Below are 23,995 nucleotides of genomic sequence, written 5' to 3' on the forward strand. Positions count from 1 at the left end.
CGTGGTGTGGAAATGAACCCTATTCCATTTGCCTGCCCTCTACTCTCATTGGTAAGGATTCCAATGAAATGCAATTTGTAAACTATACTTTAAAAATCCTCCTAATTTAGCCCTGTAGCACTAAACTGATGCACCACTAATTCAAATGCTTACCACATCTTGTCAGCTTAGCACTAATTCACTTGCTGAACATTAGGAAGAAGGTATCTGAATTCCAGAAAGAGAGGTGGGTTAGAAAGGTGGTGATAGCTGAGAAGGATGAGAGAAAGGAGAGACACACGGGATACTTGAAATGAATCTTCCTGGGATAATTACATTTTTCTACGTGGACAGCAAAAAGCAACTTAAATGTCAGGGTGTGGTACTGAGGAGTTCACATCAAGCAGGGACAAACTTCTATGAAGTCACACTCTCGTTCCCTGCAGACTTTTGTGCTAAGCCAGACCTCCATAAACACAATGAGATGAGGAAAAGTGCCTTGCAACATTCCACATTGCAAACGAAGGATGCCATTTCGAAATGCTCGTCCTTTGCTAGAAAAAAACGACAGCACAGCAGAAATGAAAAATTCTGATTTAATCCTTTCCCGAATCACTACTCTTTTACTTGCAGAGCTTTGTTTAGCTGCTCGCGAGAGAAGCATTTAAAAAAAACACGATCCTTCCCTTCCTCGGTCTAAAACAGATCCTCCTTCCTGTGGCTTGTGCACATCCAGACGTCCTACAGTAATAGCACGAGGAGCGTTCTGCTGAAATGCCCCCATATTGGAAGAAGGGCGCGCGCGGGGGGGGGGGACGAGCAAGGGCTACACAGTGACCGCGGAGGGTGTGTCAACAGCAATAGCGCCACCTCCGCACCACTTCTCCCCGCTCTTTCAACTATCGCGCGATGCTTTGCGCGTCCAGGTATCGGCGGCGGGCAGGCGGGCGAAACGCCCCATCCCGTCGGTGGAGAGAACGAGGGAGGCAATTCGCTCGGCGGCGCGGCCATTGTCGCCCTGAGGCGAGGCCAGGTGTGGCGCCCGCCGTCCGGAGACCTTCAGGTGAGCGAAGGGGCGTGGCTTCGCCTCCCTTCTGAGACGCGCCTCTGCGGGCTGGTTGCTGCCGGATGGACCCAAAGGCGCTGGTATTTGACACCTTGCGAGGAGGTGGAAAGACAGGTTGGACGAAGGGTCTGGAAGCGCCGCGATGTTTTCCTGCAGTTAGGGGCTTAATTGCAGCAGTTCTGAAAACTAGCTGTCGTGTGCATAATATATAAATTACTTTTTTGGGTCCAGTTAGAGGAGCCTGCTTTTCCGCTGGCCTGTTGTTTTTAATGCTTTGTTAGCCCGTGTTGGGCGGCTCGCAAAGAGAGCCATTTCCTAGGGTTTGCTGCCAGGTTTCCGCAGGCAGGAAAAAGAAGGATTGGGGTTGAGAATACGGTCCCACTAAGTAGTTGCAGAGAGTCACAGGAGGTGAGAATCTAGAATGGCATTTGATTCTAAAGAAGGGAAGACGGATAAGGAGGGACTGAAAGCGAGCTGATCGCATGGTTCATTTTGTAATACGGGATTCGGATTTCAAAAGCTTGCAGACAATTGGTGCCTCCGTTCCCCCCCCCCCCTTCTGTTGAGGAAAATGGAAGCGATCTTAAGTTAGAGCAGTTCTTTGCAAACTACAAATAATGACTTTGTATCAAAGGGCTAGTACTGTATAAATCGGTTTTCTGACAATAAATATATCAAAGAAGATTAAATTATGTACTCGCATGTTATAACTGACTTAACATGTTTTGAAAAGCAGGGGTATTTTGCAAGTTTTGAAAGTGCTTCCGAGAGCCTGTTTCTTTAGTTACTCTGAAGTAAATAATGTGTCTCTTCCGCTACAGTCCTAAATATATTTATTTGGGAATCTGTTTTGTAGAACATCCTTGGTTCTGAGTTAAAACCTAGCAGAGTCTTCTTTATCTGACAGTAACTGATTATTTAGCTGAATTAGATTGTTGTAAAATTCATCTAAGTGCCTTCTGCCCTGAGGAAATGTGAGGTGGGTGATAAATGTTTTATTTTTAAACTTTTTATTTTAATTCAATATCTCTCAGAAATTCTGAAGTTTTCCCTGTTGTTGTCAACTAATGTTTCCATTCCTTTATTGTTCATTTAGAGTTTGTGAACTTCAGAAATTTTAACTTTCAAGCTGTTACGATATGCAGATCAGAATATGAAGAGAAACAAGGAATTAAATCTTGGCACTTGGTTGCTGTGTCTGAGTGATTAAACAAGGAAAATGTGTTTACTTCTCTGTGAACCAAACGTCCTTTCAGAGAACGTAATCATGTCTGTATTCTGAAGTTTGAAATACCTGTACCTGGAAAGATGGGAGCCTTTCTACTTTTCCTGACCTGGAGTTTAATATTACATTTGGCTGATGGGCACAGCTTATTCACATGTGAACCCATCGATATTCAGAGATGTTCTGGAATGTCCTACAATATGACATTTTTCCCGAATTTAATGGGACATTATGATCAACACATTGCAGATGTCCACTTGAAGGTGAGTTTTTTTCTTTCTCTAATATGCCTGTTTGTGAGAGAATTTTCTGCAGTAGTACACAACACTGCGTGATTTTGCCAGACAAAAGAGTTCTGAATAATATAATACACTTTATGAGAACACCTGTTGTTCTGAACCATGAACTTGAATAAATGAAGACAGATAGGTGCTAATATGGCTATATAGGCACTTGGACAGGTGGAGTTTGTTTTGTTTTCAGTTTGAACCAACATCAGTAACCAGGAGATAAGCTATTGTTCGGAATATTGGAAATTCTTCTGTATGCTGTCTGAAGAAGTATGTGGCTGTATTGTAGATGAGCTTTGGTGCTAAGTTGTGAGCTTCTGAACTAAAGTGTCTTGAAATTTTGAAAGATTTGATCATCACAGCATCTTATCTGGTGGCCATGTATCACAGCACTACCCCGAACTCACTTAGTCTCATGGCCAAGACTATGTAGTACTTAGATAAGAGACGACCAGGGCATGTGAAGTTTCTCTGGTTAGGGGCAAAAGACAATCCTGCCAGAAACCTTGGAATGCCATTGCTTCCATTCACAGGTGGCTAGATTTTGGGCTAGTTTACCAGTGATCTTTCTGTTCTTATGACTCAGTATTTGCATACGGTTGCTGTAAAAGTACCATTTGCATCCCCAACATTTCTAAAGCCTGAACTACATTTTTCCACCTACTTGTCAACTAGGAACAAAACCAGAAATGTTACTGTTCTTTCATTTTTATGGTAAACACAACATCTGTAAAGAGCCTGAAACTCTCTTGAAGTTGAGAGTTATAGAAATGTTTGTAATTTAATTAAATAAATCACCTATCAGTGAATTTGGACTCTTATTAGATGAAATAAATCTTAATCTAGGCATTTAGTTGATTACATGGATTTTAAACATTTGGGGGGTGGATAGTTTTAGATGAGGCATAATGCAGATTTTGTCATAAAAACTTTTTTGTTGTGCAGGTGGGAATATCTTTTAAGATGGTACTTCATGTTTCCTGGTCTTTCTAGTATTTGAAATGAAAATGAATTAAAAAGGGATTGCCCAAATCCTGGTGGGCATTTACATGAAAGGTGTAACTTTTTGCAGTGAATCGCCGCTAGACATGGGCTGTATGTATCCCTGGAGATGCAAATATGAATCATGGCCTATTCCCTTCCCCCAGAACCAGCTGGTCTACTTACTGTTTCCTGTGCAGCCCTTGGCTTCATAGTCATCATTGTGCCAATCGCGGAAGGAGTTCAACTGGCTCTTCCCTGCCTCTCCACATCTACTGAGCAGAGAGACTCCCATCTCTTTTCTCTGCACAAAAGTGGTTGGCTGCATGGGGAGGCAGGGAAGAACTGGGAGGGCTCCTTCCGTGATTGGCACAATGACAATGTAGCTGAGCACTGCGCGGTGGACTAATTGGTTCTGAGGGGAGGGAATGGGCCTCTGTGGCACCTGTGATGCAGGGATACGAATACGAATAGCCCATATCTAATTTCCATATGTTAAGAAATGTCCATAAATATTACCTGTTGCATACCGGGTTGTGCAACTCAGTGTGAGATAGATAATATCTAGGGAGATTTCTTAACAGCAGTTTGCTGCTAGAAGTCATGCATTTTGTGTAAGTGTGCAACAAGATTTCTGCCATTGACAGATGAATCGGGAAATCTTTTTAGTCAGTCCAAGAGCAATTAACTTCAGTTGCTTAATCTGATTGGTGAACTGGTTCTGCTCACTTCCCTCTTTTCTCTCCCTTTCTGGGTGGTTCAGAAGGAAAAGCTGGTAAATCAAGGAGCAGCTACCTTATCATTTATCTACATAGGTGGTGTGGAGGTGAATATTGGCTCCACAGACTTAATCCACTTTGTCACCATGCTTGGACAGCAAGGATAAGTGAAAAATATACTGTTTGCTGGTGGCAATAATTGTGCAATTAAAGTTTGCTGCAGCCTCTTGATTGCTCATTTGCTCTTTCTCTTTGGAAGCCTCCACTTGCCTCAGGTGGTGCAGTAAGGACTGATTACACAGCTTTCCCCAACCTAGTGCTGCCGAGATAGTTTGGACTGCAGCCCCCATAATTCCTGACCATTGACTAAGCTCACTAGAGCTGATGGATGTTGGAAGTCAAAAACATCTGGAAGACATCAGGTTAATACAGGATGAGATAAGCTTTTGAAGGGAACCTTAAACTGAGTTATTAAACGGGCCCCATCAAAGAAACTGGCATGCCTTCTCCAATATTTTGTTACTACAAACTTGTAATAATCCCCGAGAATCTCTAAATTGCTAGTTTAAGAATGAGTCTGGGCGGTAACAGGCAGTTCACATTCTATTCTTCCTTTCTCTTCTTTTGCCTTGAACTCATATAAATGTAAGTACTTTTCATATCTGTATCTACCTGGATCCAATATTTTCAGGGTGTTATTTGTTTATTTCATTTTGTTTTAGTTTCTTTAAAATGTTTTTTTGTGCATTGCTCTGGACACTTTATTAAAAGCATGTTATAGATATAGTATGGGAAATAATTGTAATTTGCACTGTTGAATTCTTGTACTTGTTTGTGTAATGAGTTTCTAATTGTGGTGGCATATATTTGCTAAAAGTATTTCACTGCCTTCTCATATTTCGAGGTTTTTAAGCTTTACTTGCTTTTATTTCACACGTAATTTCCAACAAAGATTTCCATAAAGCAATTTCCATTTTATTCTTGTCAAATAAGAGATCAGTGGTGATCACTTGGTAAAAATGCTGTTTCCTAACATTTCAAATTACTTGAGTTTTTTATTTACTTGTGGCATTAACAGTAGTAGTTTCTTTGTCTCACTAGCCCTTCAACAAATCTATATTCTCCTTAGCAAATAATGCAGCCTGGATGAAGCATAAGGGATGCAATTCAACCTTAATTATATAGACTGAGTTAGTTGCTCTAAAGCAGCCATTTTCAACGGGGGTCATATGGCTCCCTGTGGGCCACTGGCACATTTCAAGGGGGCCACAAACTAGAAATAATTCTCCACACACCACTTCTAAAGTTTTGATTTATACAATTGTGATTTGGCCTATATTTCTTTCATATTATGTTTATGTCTGTGCCCCCCCAAAAAAAAGAATGGCTGCTGTAAAGAACTCTGGAGCTATTTATTCAATTGATGTTTTAATTTGACCCCAAAACGGTTTTGCCCAGCTATGGATCTTTGCTGGTGGTCTGAGTGTTTATTTTTATAGATAACATGGCTACCTATAATTTTGTACATCTGGATTTCCAATACTTCCACTTGGGTTATATTATTCTTCGTTAAACACATTGCTAGAGCAAAGGTAGGCAAAATAGTTCTAGATCTCCACTTTTAAGCCACTTCTAGTTTCCTTTTTAAATAGAATCCTAGAATAATGGAGGTGGAAGGGACCTGTAAGTACAACTCATTGTTCAATGCAAGAATCCAAAGCAAAGCAATTGGTTGCATTGTTGTACAGCTCTAGTAGTTAGTAATTTTTCCCCCTGATACTCAACCAAAGTCTGGCTTCCTGTAACTTATTATTTGTCCTGCACTCTGGGATGATTGAGAACAGATCCTGCACCTCCTCTGTATGACCGTGTTTGAAGTATTTGAAGAGTGCTATTATATGTCTTCTCAGTCTTTTTTCAAGGCTAAACATGCTCTTCCAGTCTTTCCTCATAAGGCTTAGTTTTCCAGTCCTCTAATCTGATTTTGCAGTTTTTGTGGCCCGTAGAGGGTCTTGTTAGCAAGAGAGTGGTCTTTGGAATTGCAAAGTTGCCTGCCCTATACTAAACCTATTTGGTTTTGAAGCACCTTATTATTTCATGCAAGAATGCTTCTACCTCTTCTAACAAGAAGAGCAAGTTAACACAGTAATATAAGACATATGGAATATACACTCCTAAAGTGCAGTGTGGTTTTCAGTATGTGTACCTGCGAAGAGCTGTTCATTGTCCCATCTTCTTCTTTCCTTGAAGCTCCAACCTCTGAGATTCCACACCATTTATGTTCCTAATTGACTAGAGAAATGAATAGGGAAGGATCATGCCTCACGCATGTTCCTAACTGTGAAGGAGGTTAGAGAAAAAAAATGTGTGGTACAGTATATTGTTATGGTTATTTAATGACATATAAATGTTTATATGGATATGCAAAATAGGTATCCATAGCTATTATATCCGGGAGCTGTACGTACTATGGAGAGATTGAGCTCATACGCCCCTGCCCTTTCCTGTTTCTCATAGAAAAATAACTGGTCTGTGATACTGTGTGTTTACTTGAATGCAGGGTTTCTCCTGATTATGAGAGATCAAGTTCTTTAAAGCAGTGTACAGGAATGATCTTGATTTTGTGTTTCCTCACTTTACTAAGACATTCATCAGAACAATATTTTTGTCTGGAAGAGGGTGGGATCACTTACATTTTCCATCCTGTTCAAATGCAACCCATTGTAGTCGAACATTTCATGCATTTGGCACATTTCCCATATTTTATGTACTTTCAAACATTACTCCTTGTTCCTGTTCCTGGGAAGGGAAACCCAGATGCTCTAAGAATTTAGCATTATCATGAAACCTATTTCTTCTACCCTGTTTCCCTGAAAATAAGACCTAACTTGAAAATATGCCCTAGTATGATTTTTCAGGACGTTCGTAATTTAAGCCCTACCCCAAAAATAAGCCCTAGTTAAGTGAAACCCTGCCTTCCACCATTGTGCAGCAACCAAAAGATGACATGACTGTATTTGAATAAATGTAGATTGTTGTGCATGAAAAAAAAAATAAAACTTCCTCTGAAAATAAGCCTTAATGCATTTTTGGAGCAAAAATTAATATAAGAACTTGTCTTATTTTCGGGAAACATGGTAGGTAGGTCTGATTGTATCAGTGAAGGAGAGAGAGAGATTGCTGGAAGAAACAGACGAGAAGGGAACAGACTGGAATTCTCCATGTTCCGTTAAAGGCACCCCATCTATGAAATTTCTGTGTTGCTGATTATACTTTTGTAAAAGTTTTGTAATCATTAATTCTACAAGACAGCAAATTCAGAATACCTTGAGTTAGTCAGCTGTTCTTGCTTTCCTCTCTTCCGAGGTGTTTTCTTTACAAATGTCTGAATCCTCTTTTTTTTCTCTTCCAAAGCCATTTTTTCCTCTTCTGACTATCAAATGTTCACCAGATGTCCACACATTTCTGTGCAAAGCATTTGTGCCTCCCTGCGTGGATCCAGTGCATGTGATCCATCCGTGCAGAAGTCTTTGTGAAAGAGTCTACTCTGACTGTAAAGAAATAATAGACACGTTTGGAATCGCATGGCCTGAGGAGCTTGAATGCAACAGGTATAGTCTCTTATTCACATTGGACCTAAGATCAGGTACCTATTAAGACATTTCCCCCCAGAATAGTGCCTTCCTTTGTAGCAGACCACCCAGCACATATCCTGTCTCTTGTCTGCAACTGCAAATATGATAATGTGTATAAAATGGATCCTCTGTGTTGCCACTCAGCTGAATTACATCCTCACGCAATTCTCCATTCCTTTCTCATTCTTTATGACATGAGGAGTGCTCCTAGGTGTGTGCGTGTGTGTTTATTCCGGGACTGCAGTTGGTCCATATTTCTGCTCATGCCCTGGACAAGCATATCACTCTGTGTATGTATATCTATATGGATATTTTTTCCATGGAACCAAATCCATGGTTCCAGTTCTTGCAGTCTTCACTGTATATGATCACAATCACACTATTCCAGGTAAGGCCCAGAGATGATGGCAAAACTAGCATGTATTGTAGATGATAAAATTGAATTATAGTAAACTGCAAAAGGAGGCTGTGGTGAGGAACATTTTAAAGACCCACTATAAGAAGCCCTTAATGGAACCAGAATGAATTTGAATCATGTAAGAAGCTTGTGCCACCTTTCCATTTATTATGCTCAAAAGAGTAAATATTTTGAGCAGGTGAGTTTTGGGTGGGGGTTGAGCAAAAGCAGGAGGCCAGGATGAATTGAGGGTGTGGGGGACAGCCTAATTTTTTTTGAATTCATTAAGTGAATAAAATATATTCTTAGTTGGCACTCAACTGCCGGGTGGTGGTGACATTTCCAAAAGGTTAAATAGTGCAACTCTTGTTCACATAAATAAATTAATAAATGCCAGTATGACCCTAGCATACTGCAGTTGTTGTCTATTTTGCAAAATTATATTGAAGACTATTGTCGTGGTTATGAAAAAGAGGGAGAGGGAATTTTGAATGCACCCCTCTTCATGTCTTTGACCGGACATTCTTCCAAATATTTTCCATTTAATTTTAGCTGTCATTTACAGTAAAACCATCTGTAATGCCCTAGTGAAAAACTGAGGATTTGCATTTGCTTGAGAGAGGGCAAATACTATTACAAATAATGACAAATTTACTGTGTGTCTTATTCAGAAAAGAATATCATTAGCCTCTCAATAAACCAAGGGAGTTTATCTTTACCCACTCCTTCCTGGTTTTCTGCTAGCTTTGACAATTGAAGGAATGAGTAGGTGCTGTACTTTTTTAGTCACATAGTTTTAAATTGATTTTAATTCCGTTGCATTTTGATATGGCAACATACTTAATTATGTTTTAAGACACTATAACTATGTTATAACACTATTACTGCCATGCCTCCTGTCCTCTCTTTCAGCAGCTTAGCTAGGAGCCTGGCCTCTGTGGGGGAACAGCATTAACAATGCAGGCCACACTGACAGGCTGTTGCCAAGCAACATGTTGACGCTTCAGATGTGGCTATAGGAAGGAGAGGGGTTGGGATGTTTTAAAGAGGAATGTGGGGGGGTAGGTCAGGGATAAAGGAAGCAGAGGTGAAGAGAGAGGTGTTGCAGGAGAAAGAACCTAGTTCAGCATGCTGTTTCTCATATTGGCTACCAGCTATTTCAAGAATGCCCACAAGGAACACGTGAAAGCAAATCCCCTGTGAAGCGACCGTAGAGCAGCCACATGCCTCTGAACCTGAACGTTCCATTTATTCATCATGCCTAACAGGAACAATTAAATCTCCAGTTTAGGGTGCTAGGCAGCCATGCTCTTCTCAAGGAAGTTATACATTTTCTTCACACTCCGCACACCCTGAACACTAAGAATACTTCGTCCACCAAACATGCTCAGTTCTCTGGGGAATTCCCTAAAATAGCTGCCACTGTGAAAGCAGTTACTAGTTACTGTTAGTGTTTTGCGGGCAAGATCTCACTCTGTCATTACAGTCTGCTTTTGTTTGCCAGTTTATGTTCCATTGTTGTAAATGTTCCTGTTGGTTTCCATCTACCCTCACATTTTTCTTTAGTTCTTACATGGACTTTTTCTATGCATTACTTTGTATGGTAACTGCAAGATTATGTGCAAGTGAAGTGAACAAATGTTTGTGTGAATACAGATCTATAACTATCATACATACAGCCACAAATATATAACTACATGTTTTAATTCAAGTCTGCCAATTGAAAGAAAAAGTTGCAAGATAATCTTTTTAAAAATTCAATGTTAGTTAATAGAAATTTTGCAAATGGGCACGTGAGGTATATTTCTTAAATCAAGTGGGGAACCATATTCAAATGGGTGGCTGAGTAACTCTTCAGCAAACCAGTTTATTTTCATGTTTTATAGAGTTATCTTGTTTCAAAGACTGCAGGAGCAAAACAGAAACTAAAGGTTGTGCATGAAGGACCAGTTCTATGGTCCGTCAGCATTTTTCTCCTTTGACTTTCTAGGTTGGAAGACTGTGATGAAACTTCTGCTGTTACTCCTCCTCTAACTACGAGAGCCCACGGGATCCACAAGACCCGTGGACAACCCAGAAGGGACTATGGATTTTGGTGTCCGCGCCATCTACAGACCTTTAGTAGTCAAGGCTACAGGTTTTTGGGAATTGATCAGTGTGCACCCCCATGCCCCAACATGTATTTCAGTAGCCATGAGCTGGATATTGCCAAAAGCTTCATTGGGATTGTTTCAATTTTTTGTCTCTGTGCTACTCTGTTCACATTCCTAACATTTTTAATTGATGTTAAACGGTTCAGATACCCGGAAAGGCCAATAATATACTATTCTGTTTGTTACAGTATAGTGTCTCTTGTATACTTCCTTGGGTTTCTTCTCGGAAACAAAACCGCTTGTAATCCGGTAGATGAAAAACTACAGTTTGGTGAAACAGTTGTTCTTGGTTCCCAGAACAAAGGCTGTACAATTGTTTTCATGGCTTTGTATTTTTTTACAATGGCAGGAACTGTTTGGTGGGTGGTTCTCACAGTCACTTGGTTCCTAGCTGCTGGACGAAAATGGAGTTGTGAAGCTATTGAACAAAAAGCAATGTGGTTCCATGCGGTTGCCTGGGGTATGCCTGGCTTTCTCACAATCCTGCTTCTTGCTATGAACAAAGTGGAAGGTGACAACATCAGTGGTGTTTGTTTTGTTGGTCTCTATGATTTGGATGCTTCTAGATTCTTTGTTCTTTTCCCATTGTGCCTTTGTGTCTTTGTTGGTTTGTCTCTCCTTCTGGCCGGCATAATCTCTCTCAATCATGTGCGGCAAGTCATACAGAATGATGGCAGAAATCAAGAAAAGCTGAAGAAATTCATGATTCGAATTGGTGTCTTCAGTGGCTTATATCTGGTACCTCTAGTGATGCTCTTGGGATGTTATATCTATGAGCAAGTGTACAGGAAAATATGGGAAACCACTTGGGTCTATGACCACTGTGATGAGTTCCATATACCTTGTCCTTATCAGGTAAGGGTGAAATACTCCTTCTGTCTTTCCAGTGAAATTGTATCTGAAGAATTTTTTTTGTTGTACATGACTGTTTATTTGCACCTGTGCAGTGGGTGGGAATTTGTCTGCAGCCACAAATATAGTATTTCTTTGTCTGCTACTGTATGATTTTTGCAGGTGGTCTGAAGGTCCACTGAAGGATACTGAAAGCCTTTAAGATCTTTGAGGAATATTCTTGTCCCAGTGTGCAGTATACCACCATTAGCACAATTGAACGGTGTTCTGCTAATGTGTATAAACCTTTCATGCACGTACTAAACACATTCACGGGATATTCGCATTTTTATAGTAACTTCGTGAAGACACTAGTGGTTTCTAACTAAATATTTAGAAAATTAAAGATAAGGAGTGTTCTACTCAGCTTAAAAAACAAGACTAACAACACTACCAAAGTACAGTCATAAGGTGCTAGACTCGTTTATTTCTGATCTGTTCAAAATCTTGACATGTAGAATTTGTATTTTTCATTCCAGTAAAATAGATGGCAACATTCAGTTACTTAAAAACATAGAAAAACAAAACTGAAGTTTGTACCTCTTATTGGGGGCAAAACAGCTGTCAAAAGATTTATATCTTTCTGGTGATACCAACATAGATGTCTGACTTATATTGAAGGCATTGAAATACAAGGATTTTTTTTTTCAACCCAAGTGTGTTTATAGTTGTGTCTTTCCTTTCTGGTGTATTTACTTCCATAGAGGGAAGGCTAAAATTTCTTCATTTTTCTTTACATTTAGCTTGATCAAATTTAAAAAAAAACAATTTAACTGAAAACAACATTTCTTTGACATTACCTCATGATTCTGAAACTAATAAAAATAGACCAGAGTGATAATAGGGAGATCTGAATTTATAAAGATACATAAAATAAAATTAGGTGAGTAGGTAAGAAGGAGATAAGCACTTGAGTAAGAAATTTTAAAGATTCGTTGAGTCTGTTCTGCAAAAGAGTAGATGAAGTTTGTAGTGAAAAGCAGGAAAATTCTAGTACAAGCCTTCTGAAGATTCTGCCTCATCTAATTAACTTCATCACATCAATTTCATCATCATTTCTCTATACTCAGAGGAAATAACTGCATTGCTAAACAGAGTGTCACTAGGGAAATTGTCAGTGGCTTATTACCACACAAAATAAGCACGGATATTTTGCCAGTATTTTTATCTCTCTACTTTGATGTAGGGTGGCTGTTGTTTCTGACTTAATTTCAGTGTAAAAATGTAGGGAGAGTCTAAAGTAGTTTCTTTAGGTCTCACTGACAGAATTACCGGGATTGTGTTTCTGTGGAACTCTGTAGGCTGCTGTAATAGCTAACAGTTTTGTTTTGGGCTTTGTGTGTCTTTAATCCTTAAAATTTTGGTACTGGTTGAAATCCAGTACTAAGTTGCAGCTGTAATAGAATTTACAGAGATGTAGACTCATCAAATCCCCATTGATTCACTGGGCCTGCTCTCATTGCAACTGCTGGATTTTAGGTATTATGTTCTAAGTGAAGTACAATAAGGTTATCCAAAAGTCTTCTTTAAACTTCATATTTTCCTTGTCGCCATTTGTTGCATTAATATTTCTGTGATGTCCTGGGCAAATTATGTTAATAAAAGCAGTACAAGGTTGATAATTTAATTTTAAACTGTTTAAACCTGAGCATGTCATAGTTGATGTAAAATTTGTGTCAGTTATGCTGACACAGTTGACCTTGTTCTCCAATGTTTAATGCAGAGAAGCCATTTCTCTATTGAATTCTTAATGAATGGCTATTGTTTTCCAGGTCAAGATATTAGCAAGACCAGAAATAAGCTTGTTTTTGATGAAATACTTAATGACTTTAATTGTTGGCATCTCTCCAGTCTTTTGGATAGGAAGCAAAAAGACCTGTTCTGAATGGGCAAGTTTCTTCAAAAGAAATCGCAAGAGAGAGTAAGAGCTTTCCTTGTTTGTTGTTTTTTCTAGTGCTATTTATAAGTAAGGAGCTTGAGACTGACACTATTGATTGATGCCTTTAAAAGTATATCTTAAGTATGTGTCTGTTTCCTGATCTTGGGTGTGCATTGCAAGAGGTAGAAGTACTTTCAAATCCATAAGGCCAAGTTGTTATTTTTTCAGCTGCAGTCAGCCAAATGTATCTGCCACCCATAAGCTTTTTTTGTAAACTAATCCTCTGAGATATGTAATCATGAGCAATAGGGCTCTAACCCTGTAAAATTATATTTTTCTGCTTTTCTTATGTAGTTATTTCATGTACCTTTAATATAGTTTTGATCTCAAGTGATATATTCCCCAAAATACTTCCTTATTACATTACCATGTTATCCCATTTATAGTATTGATTTGATTTACTAGATCCATGCTCCTAGGAAAATTCTGCTTTTGCTGTTTTAAGAGTGTTGCTGTTTATGTATGCCGCCATATTCAATAGGATGAACTCGACAGTTTTAGCTTTTGAATGTTCTGCCTGTTCATAGCAGAATCCTGACAAACTATAGGTGTTGTGTAAGGCATGTTTAAGGACAGTTAGATGTATATAAAGAACATTCAGGCAGTCGAGCAACTGTCTCCAAAATCTAAAGAAGTATCTGTACTGAGCAGCCAGCAAGACTGAAGGGCCAACATGGACCCAAGAAGCAGGGGAAGTCAATGGAGTAGCTTCAAACCAGGAAGTGGAACAGAGCATGACAAAGGGATACAGATGTCAGCCTGAAAGAACAATGGATAGTGGAAGTTTAACACTGTGAGGAAATAGCCCAAGGTGAAAGTAGGTGTGCATGGAAAAATACATAGTTATGTCACAGATAGTGAGGACCGAGAAGAGTTTTAAGTTTGAAAAGTTGAATGAGTTGACTGCATAGAGTTAATATGGGTGAAAGAAAATAGATTGAAAAGCATAGGCTTGAGGGAAGCCTGGGAGAATAGGATGCAAAAAGGGAGTCACCTTGCACAGAAACTAATAGAATTCACTGTCAAGTGATGTAATGATGGCCACTCCTATAGAGGGTTTTTTAAAGACCCGTGGATGCAGAGGGCTATCAGTGCCTTTTGCATTTGCTATGATATTCTTTTATAACTAAAGAACTGGAGGACTGTATTCCTCAGTAATATTCACAGTTTTGTTTGGCAAAACCTCAGTCAATGGGAATATTACTTCCTGTCTCTGACTTTATATACACGGCAGGAGGCATAATGACTACCTAGCTTATGGATCCTTGGGAAGATGAGAAACATAGCATGGTTTTGTCTGGCTGTGCATGAGCTTCTGGAGCAGCTAACAATTATGTGTTGGATTTATGTCTCCTTTTTACTTTTTAATATATTCTAAATGAAGTAATATACGACTATTCACAATACTTGTATAAAGCTTAATATTTTCCCTACTGCCACTTGCAACTTTGTATTTGTGCAAAATATAAATGTTATTGTGCAAAAGGATTTGTCCTATTTTCATATGTGTTCTATGTAATCAGAAGATATTTGCTTAGAGTGCTATGTGGTACAGTCTTAAATCAGCTGGGGTTTGGCAAAAAAATATATGGGTTAGTTTTGCAGGTATGAATGCAATTCACAATTGTTGTAAATAATTTTGGAAGAAGGTGTTAATAGTCTGTCTTCTTTTTCAGTCCGATCAGTGAAAGCCGGAGAGTATTACAAGAGTCATGTGAATTTTTCTTAAAGCACAACTCTAAAGCAAAGCATAAAAAGAAGCACTACAAATCCAGCTCTCACAAATTGAAGGTAATTTCAAAATCAATGGGGACCAGCACAGGTGTCACAACCAATCATGGCACTTCCGCAGTGGCAATTGCTAACCATGATTACTTGAGCCAAGAGACTTTCACTGAGATCAAAAGCTGTCCAGAAACATCTGAGAGAGAACTGGAAGCAGATGGAACATCAAGCCAGAAGATGGAGGAAGAGGAGTTGGCCTGCAGTGAACAGAGTGGATCACAAATGCTTTCAAGCCCTAAAGGGATTTCAGCACAACTAGAAAAAAGAGGCAAGACAGACAACCTGCAAGATGTCAGCTTAGCTGAAAGCACAAAGAAAGGGACTGAAGGAAGGTAAGACACTCTTTCTCTTTAAAACTTCAGTTTACATTTTATTTAGTATATATAATTTCTTGTCACTAATACCAAAAGAGAAGTTGGAAACTTATAAGCAAATGCTATATTTTCACTTTTTACTTGTGAAAATGGAGCATGTGTGCTATAGATGGGCACTGGATTGATCCATGACAAAATAAATCATTGTCGTTGTCTTGGAGTGGCAGAGCTGGATGAGATCCTATGGATCACTGAGTAAATGCTTCTTTCCAAATCCATGTATTTTTGCACTGAAAATGAAAGAATCAGGCACCCTGGTTTAAACAGTGGCAGCATCTAATGTGTTTTGGATGAGGGAATATCAGTAGCCTAATATAGGCATATTACTGGCAGGAGGAAGTTTGTGATTAGAGTGGACAACAAAGAAGAAGTTGGCAATAAGGTATTTCAATTCTGTAGAAACTCAAGGCCCATTAAAATTGACTGTTAGAGCACAGACTACTAACGCAGCGTTTCGCCCTGCGCAGTCCTGCTCAATTTAAATATGGGAGTCTTATGTAATCATGCCTCAAATGGTGCAGCATCTCTTTGAGTGAAGACAAACAGCAGAAACATGGTCCTGGACATGCTGTGAACATGTAAATTGTTAATGATAATTTCCCCTTCTGGGATGTATACCTTAATGTGGTGAGTGGGGTTGAGAGTGTCAAGGAAACTCAAGAGGGCTCTGTTGTTTTGTTTTATTTTTTTTAGTCTAAACTCCCAAAAGTGCCAGACAAATGGTTAGAGTTGAAACAGCAAACGTAACATGGATCCATCCCCTTTAGGGAGCAATGGCTGCATCAGCATTAGAGAACTGATAGTTCCAATGGTGATGAGAATGGATATATTTCTGAAGGGTGGCTATGCGCAGCGGGAGTAGTCGATGCTGAGACTGGCAGAGGATCTTCCATAAGCAATGCAGTGATAGTTGACTTAATTTTTGTTAGTACTGCAAGATTTTATACCTTGAAAACCTTATAATGAGGCAGTCCGAAACAAAATATGTAAGAGAGGGTGCTGGAAGATGAGACTCCCAGTTCAATGTCACTCAGTTCGCTACTGGAAAAAAGGGCGAAGGATAAGTGTATATAGTGCTGTTCTTATTAAGGCAACTGGATTGAACTTGAAGGATATTCAGCTGCTGATGTAAACAGACTTGAAAATAATGTCTGAAGCTGAATGATGCATATAATTGAAACTTGGAATGTGAATCGTATTAATCAAGGTGAGCAAAAAATTGAACGAACAAAACAATCTGAAATACTAAGGAAGAATGAAAAAAGAGTATACTAGTAGGCAAAAGAAAAGAAATTCCTTGATGGATGACTGACAATTTTCTTAAAATAGTAAAGGATATATGGGAAGCACAAGTAAAAAGTAGCAAAAGTAGGGTTTGAATTCTAAATGCAACTGTTCAGGTATTAGTACTTTGGCACAAAGAAGCCAATTGTAATATTAATTGCAGAAATAGAAGAGAATAATAAAAAGGGGGAAACAAAGGATCTCTTCATAGATTACATGTAAATTGTGCAGATCAGGAACAGATTGCTCTAAGAAAAGTAGGGTGTGCTACATCTGATTATCCTGATACGTATTCTCCACTGGATAAGAGACTACAGTTAGGACAGAAAATGGGGAAGCAGTATGGTTGTCAATTGGCAAAAGTGTCAGACAAGGGTATATTTTATCTCCCTGTCTGTTTATTCTGTATACAGGACATATTATATAGAAAACAGGATCAAATTCAGATGAAGGAAGAGTGAAAATTGGATGAGGGAACATCAGTAGCCTAATATAGGCATATTACTGGCAGAAAGCAGCAATAATCTGAAATGATTACTGATGAACTTGAAAGAAAAAAGTGCAAATTCAAGGCAATAGTGGAATATTAAGAAGGTAAAATGGTAAAGAATCTTCACCATTCTTCACTACCTGTAAAGGCTAAGTAGAGGCTAACATGCAAACAAAAGAAAACAAAAAATAATTTGTAGGGTTTAATTTGCTTAAATAGCCCATTGCATTTCATCCAATTAATTATTTTGTGGCCTTCTCAGTGGCAATGAATTAGGAGTACGTAAGAGAACCTTCTGACAATCCATTATGTCTTTTTAATGGTGTATATTGCATATAATGCTTATTTTATTGTTCTTTAGATTGTTTATCTCAATATATTCTCTTTATGTACATACAGAGCAACTCCTAAAAGTGACATTCTGCTCCGTCAGCCACAGCATGATGTGTCCCACCCAGGAAGTACCAAGGGGTCAGTCTTGCAATATGCCCACTCTGTGTCAGACTCAAGAGAAGCCCAGGAGGCTGTTGATGAGAAACACTAATGTGAATAAGCTCAAGTTATGAAATGGAGGGATTCTTGTCTTACACTGGAAGTAGGTATTAGATTATGTTTTGTAAGTAGGTGCCACACACACTTTTCTTGGTTGCACTTCTAAAAATGTTATTTTTTGCCAATACATTATGGTCACTTACAGTCCACACACTGAAAACTAGGCGTGTGTTTAAGGGAGAAAAAAGAGCAAAAATATAAATCACCACTTTATAAGCTTTGTATCAACTGCATTGAAGTGAAAGAGGGAAAATGCTGATACTTTGAAATGTGTTGGAAAAAATGTAATTGTTTCAGTGTTGCATTATCAGTGCTACTGAGTCCTATCACACAGCAGGTTCAAACCACTACAAAGAACAAACAAGGAGAAAACTGTTTCACAATTCCTTGGGTGGTGAAGCAGATGGATGCTGCCAAAATAATTGCACAGTCTCATTTGAGGATTTGCTTAAGCGGCAGCAATGCAAGCAGTAACATGAATTCCTGCAATAGAAGCATAACCCTATCTCTCTCCTAATCATCAGCCATCTTGGTCTTTCCTGCCAGAAAATCTTTAGCCCATTTTTACTCTGTCCAAAGCAAATGTATGTTTGCATATATCCTTGTGATACAGCATCCCTGTATTTACAGCTTAGTTGGTTCTCCTATGATGGTTGTAATGTGAGCCATTGCATAGCAAACCCTACTTTCCCATTGGAGTTTGGTCCTATCAAGCCTCAGTTCCACTCTCCCCTCGTTTTGATCTTCCACTGTATCACCTGCTCTATCAGGCCCCCCATCATCCTCTATCCTACACTGTTTTGCTTGCTCCTTTTACCCACCTTGCCTGTCTTCTCAATTCCCACACCTGCCCTACCTTATCTTGTTTGTGCCTGCTGTCATGATTTCCCGGTCAAGACGCTCTCTCTGTAGCCACTCAGCCATACTACTCATCCTGGGTTGGGAGAGGCAGATGGTAGTGAGGGCTATGGAATTTGACTGGAACCATCTCACTCCCAACAACCCTAGTCTCCCAGACTTACCCATGTTCTAGGGAGTCTAAAACAAGAAAATAATTCCCAAGGCTAGGCACTTAGAGCTTGCATGCAAACCTTGCATAGTAGCTGCCTCCACTCCCACACAAACTGCTGGTTGAGGCAAGGACTGGTTTTAGTACCACAGACTGCCTCAGCTGGATGATTACAAGAAAAAGTTTTTCAAAATCCAGGATCAATTGTGGAGGTAGACTTAAAGGCATCCAAGAGGAACACACCGGAAAATAATAAAAGCTGGTCAACCCTATCTGTTACTCACACCTTGACAGAAAGATAGCATAGTTCCAAGACATGCAGATTGCAGGACTGCAAACAGATCCACTATCCTTCTCAGAGGCAGGCTAAAATCCTTCGAGGCGTCCAAGAAAAGCAAGTGAGCAAAGAACTTTGTCTTCAGAGATACGCTAGGTTGACTAGTTAATTTTTCTAATTCCCTTTTATACAAGGCTATTGCACAATGGGAGTGCCTGACCACCTTATCTATCTCCTGACAAACCTATACGTGGGACAGGAAGCAACAGTTAGAACTGCACATAGAACAACTGACTGGTTCCAAATTGGGAAAGACGAAAAGGCTGTATATTGCTCCCCTGCTTATTTAACTTATATGCAGAATACATCATGCGAAAGGCAGGATTGGAGGAATCCCAAACCAGAATTAAGATTGCCGGAAGAAATATCAACAACCTCTGATATGCAGATGATACCACTCTGATGGAGAAAGTGAGGAGGAATTAAAGAACCTCTTAATGAGGGTGAAAGAGGAGTGCACAGAAATGATCTGAAACTCAACATCAAAAAAACTAAGATCATGTCCACTGGTCCCACCACCTCCTGGCAAATAGAAGGGAAAGATATGGAGGCAGTGACAGATTTTACTTTCTTGAGCTCCATGATCACTGCAGATGGTGACAGCAGCCACAAAATTTAAAAACGCCTGCTTCTTGGGAGGAAAGCGATGACAAACCTTGACAGCATCTTTAAAAGCAAAGACATCACCTTGCCGGCAAAGGTCTGCATAGTGAAAGCTATGGTTTTTCCAGTAGTGATGTATGGAAGTGAGAGCTGGACCGTAAAGAAGGCTGACCACCAAAGAATTGATGCTTTTGAATTGTGGTGCTGAAGGAGATCTTGAGAGTCCCTTGGACTGCAAAGAGAACGGTGGTCGCTTCAATGACACCATTGAAGCTACCATCCATTTTGAAAGAAATGAACTCTGGGTGCTCACTGGAAGGACAGATCCTAAAGCTGAGGCTCCCATACTTTGGCCATCTCATGAGAAGAGAAGACTCTCTGGAAAAGACCCTGATGTTGGGAAAGTATGAGGGCAAGAGGAGAAGGTGTCATTTAAGCTACCAACATGAATTTGACCCAACTCTGGGAGGCAGCGGAAGACAGGAGCGCCTTGCGTGCTCTGGTCCATGGGGTCACAAAGAGTCAGATATGACTTAATGACTAAACAACAGCAATATTACACACCTGTTGTCAACAGCATCTTAATCTGCTTTCGTGTTCCATCAGGACAAAAAGCATCTTTTGACCTCCTCCTCCCTTTCCCACTGCCAAAATCTGCATAATTCTCAGGGAAGATAGCAGACTGGTTCCTGTCAAATTAAGAGTCACAGTTCTAGCACTTGATTCCTTTTGGAGCTGCTTTGATATGCCCTCTGATAAGAGATAAACGTGGAAGCATCAATTCCTTTCCGAGTTCTTTGTTTGAAGTATTCAACAACAGGAGTTAAAGGTGTGAATCATCCTTTTATTCTGGGCACATGCTGACCTTTGCCTGTTTAGTCCGCTTCCCGGCACCCTCAACAGAAGCATCAAAGTGTCCAGCAACTGAATTTCATAGTTCATATTCCCCAAATTCTCAATTTCTTCCACCCCATTAACCTAGTCCTCCTCTGTTTCCTCTGTTGTTGCACCTCTGTATGCCAGTCATAGAGATTATGAAACAGAGTTTTTTATTCTAGTGCAGAGCGGCCATTGGAATGGTTGTAAAAATAGTAGGATGTATAGCAAGCTGATCAGTTGGGTGCCTATTGTATCCTTTTATATTCTTCTAAGTAAAAAGGTGGTAGCCTTTATTCTTTAAAATGATTGTGGCAAATACAGGCAGCTCATGGATTGGTTAAGGATGACACCTGACCCCCAGATCAGGGCAGATGCCCCCTGTCAGGCTGCTTATGGTAGTAAGAGCACTGTATAGCTCATAGTGCTTATGCTTCAGTGCAGCCATTTGTGTTGGTACTGGATCCTCTGCGTTGTTAATTTTAAACCCTCAACAGGGTTACTCACATATTTAGGCCATTAGTCATATTTTATGGTATTTCATACATTGAAATGGAAAGGAACTCTTGAATCAAAAACAGTTTGAAGTAGCTACCTTTTAAAATACAGGTTTAGTATAGAATTACTGTTTCTTTGATACTACATAATGCTTAAGATAAATCTTTGAACATTGCATTGCTTCTGTTAGAATAATATAGGTGTCAGGGTATGGGGGATGAACCAGTAACTGTTCAGATATTCAGGAGTAGTCTGGTTATTTAGTCTGTTTCATTTCTGAAGCTAATACAAACATAAAAACTTTTTAGTTAAATGAGAGATAAGTGAGCATGGGAATCTATTTTTTTTAAAAATCTATTTTATAAATAAGAAATAGGTTAGACTTATGATAGAAAACGTATATTATACAACAACTATGAAATGTTTTTACAGTATTCTGGGAATTTATTCTTTAACATTCCTATAGTTTTTAGTAGTTCCTCTGAATTACTGTGTTATCTTTTTAAAATGGAAGCAGATTGTGCTATTTACCAGAAGTCATTCTGTCCTGATCTTTGCTTAAACCTCAAATCTCATGATTTCTGAACCCATCTATTGATTTTGTGCATTGAAGGTGGTGAATAGTAAATCAGCTTTGTAAAATCAACAGATGAAAAAGCTTTTTTCTACCATACTCTTCTCTAAGTACTGTTTAATTTAATATTAGCTCAGATGTTTTCAAACTGAAACAGCCTCTATGTTGCTGAAAAATTATTCTTCATCATTGTGAGCAGTCATTTAGAGCTATTTAGACTGCCGTTCTCATAATTCCTCAACGCTGGCTATCCTGCCAAGGGATCATAAGCATTTAGGCAACAAATACCTGGAAGACCATTGTGTATATTTTTAACTTTTTTTGTAGTGGTGTTGTCCAGTTTTACCTTGGGGAAGAGCACCTCATTTCGTTGCACCCACTTGTGAGTGCAATGACAAATAAATTTCTTATGTCTTATGTCTTATGTCTTATCAGTCAACCAGAGACCCTTTAGGATAAGATTCTTCATTATACATTTAGGTTTTTCATTATACATGATAGTCCTAGAGGGTTCTTCGTTTTGTATGTTTATTGTTTTAATTATGATTGTTCATTTAAGTTACTTTGTTATAGCTGCACAGAACAGTGACTTCCCAATAGCTGGACAGGGTACAAATCCAATAAATATTATATATAAATATTATATATTATTATTATATAGAATATTTATTGGATTTGTACCCTGTCCAGCTATATATACATATATATATTGATTTCATGTCAACCCTACCGTGAAGTTCATTCAGGGCCACAAACTTTTCCTTAAGAAAACACTTCTAGGAATCTAGGGTATCTCAGAATACTTCAGATAGAAAGATTGTCTCTTTAGATGCAGTTGAGTTGTTGTTGTCAGGGTTTCCTGCTTGCCTGAAAAAGTTGATATCCTGGATTCCTTCTGTAGAACCAGGAAGCACGGCCAGTCATAATGAATCAAGGGAAAATGTAAGTGTGCTCAGCAGGGCTGAGAGATAACTGCCATGGGCATTTCTCATTTTACTGAACAACATGTCCTACTCTCCCTGTAAATTGGAGTTGACTATTTGACTGTTTTCTCGTACGCTGGATCTGATTTGGCTACAGTCGCTTTAGTTCTTCTGTGGCCAGAACCTGTTCAATCTTCCCAGTCCCTTTATCTTTCTGACTAAGTTAAATGGACACCTCTATGGCCTGGCAAGAAGGCAAGTGCTTGGGATTTAGCAGCAATACTCCTGTCCTTCACTGCTTTCTTCAAAGGAGCACAGGGAAGTATGGACCTAGAGTTTGCTATTTTTCTTTACAACTGGACTAGGGTTTTTGTTTGTTTGTTGTTTGTTTGTTTGTTTGTTTTTGGTCTTCCAGTTGCTTCAGACTACAACTTCATAACCCCTTACCTTTGGCTACACTAGCCAGGCCTTGCGGGTTGAAACACCAAATAGATGGAGGGCAAAATATTCTTCATACCTGCTTTACAATTTATTCCTATCATGGATGGTAATAGGTCATTGTTCCTTCATGCTAGACAGACCCATAGAATCTTGTTAAATATCATTTTGACAGTAAAATGGGAGACTAAATAATAGTAATGACTTATACTGTGTGGTTACGTAACATGATTGAAAGAATGATACATTTGTTTAGTAATAATTCTGTGTCCTCAAGTCAGTTCTGATGGCAGTCCTTTCCAGGGTTTCCTCTGTATCGAATACAGTACTCAGAAGTGGTTTACTCCGGGCCTGTGTAGCTTGTCCAAGACTGCACAGACTGGCTCTTCTTCTGGGATGCCTAGTGGAGAATTTGAATTCCTAACTTCTGGTTCTGCAGCCAGACACTTAATCCACTGAGCTATTCAGTTAGATCCTTCAGAAAAGTAGATCTTAATGTTTAGAGGATTAATCTAATGAGGACCTGGTAAAAACAACCAGCTGCTTTCTTTTTACAGACAGTTTGTGTGTGTCATGCCCAGGTTCTTCACCATGACAGAGTAGCTATTTTCCTTATGGTTCTGGATTTCATTGTAATCATCATAGTACCCACACAAATCTAATCCTGGGGATCAACATCCAGCAAGAAGTAGATGCAGTATTTTTCTCCTTTAAAACAAACATGCAAAAAACACCAGCATTTTCTTCTATTTAGCTAATAGACTAGGTATACTTGGATGGCCTTGGCTGCTCAATCACTAACCCTTCAGTTCCACCCATTAGCCAAACAAGAGTAGTTTCTGATTTTTTTTTTTTTGTTTAAATCTGCTCTTATACTCTTGCCTCTGCATTCCATGGTTCTCCACCTCTCCCTTCTCCAACTCCTGGTTCCCCACATTTGTTCTTTCAAATTGCAAGAAAGTTGGTTTCTAATGAAG

At 39.2% G+C, this 23,995-nt stretch overlaps 1 protein-coding gene across 5 annotated transcripts; it reads left to right on the forward strand.

Moving 5' to 3' along the window:
• The first annotated feature begins 892 nt into the window (after positions 1-892).
• Positions 893-20,106, forward strand: FZD6 (frizzled class receptor 6). 5 transcript variants are annotated; one of them, XR_013545350.1, is made up of 8 exons: positions 893-1,042; positions 2,142-2,533; positions 7,675-7,871; positions 10,283-11,300; positions 13,109-13,257; positions 14,952-15,392; positions 17,132-17,312; positions 17,608-18,539. XR_013545350.1 is itself a non-coding variant. In XM_020783474.3 (7 exons), exons 2-7 carry the CDS (start codon positions 2,354-2,356, stop codon positions 17,750-17,752), a joined length of 2,130 nt encoding a protein of 709 aa, XP_020639133.3. In that variant the 5' UTR covers positions 893-1,042; positions 2,142-2,353; the 3' UTR covers positions 17,753-20,106. The 5 variants fall into 5 exon arrangements, 4 of the variants coding, with proteins under 4 accessions (XP_020639133.3, XP_020639135.3, XP_020639136.3 ...); XM_020783474.3 differs by lacking the exon at positions 17,132-17,312 and having other exon boundaries at positions 17,608-20,106; XM_020783476.3 differs by lacking the exons at positions 893-1,042; positions 17,132-17,312 and adding an exon at positions 1,076-1,159 and having other exon boundaries at positions 17,608-20,106.
• The last annotated feature ends 3,889 nt before the right edge of the window (positions 20,107-23,995 follow it).

The sequence above is a fragment of the Pogona vitticeps genome, chromosome 4, assembly GCF_051106095.1.
Source record: "Pogona vitticeps strain Pit_001003342236 chromosome 4, PviZW2.1, whole genome shotgun sequence".
NCBI classification, from domain to species: domain Eukaryota; kingdom Metazoa; phylum Chordata; class Lepidosauria; order Squamata; family Agamidae; genus Pogona; species Pogona vitticeps.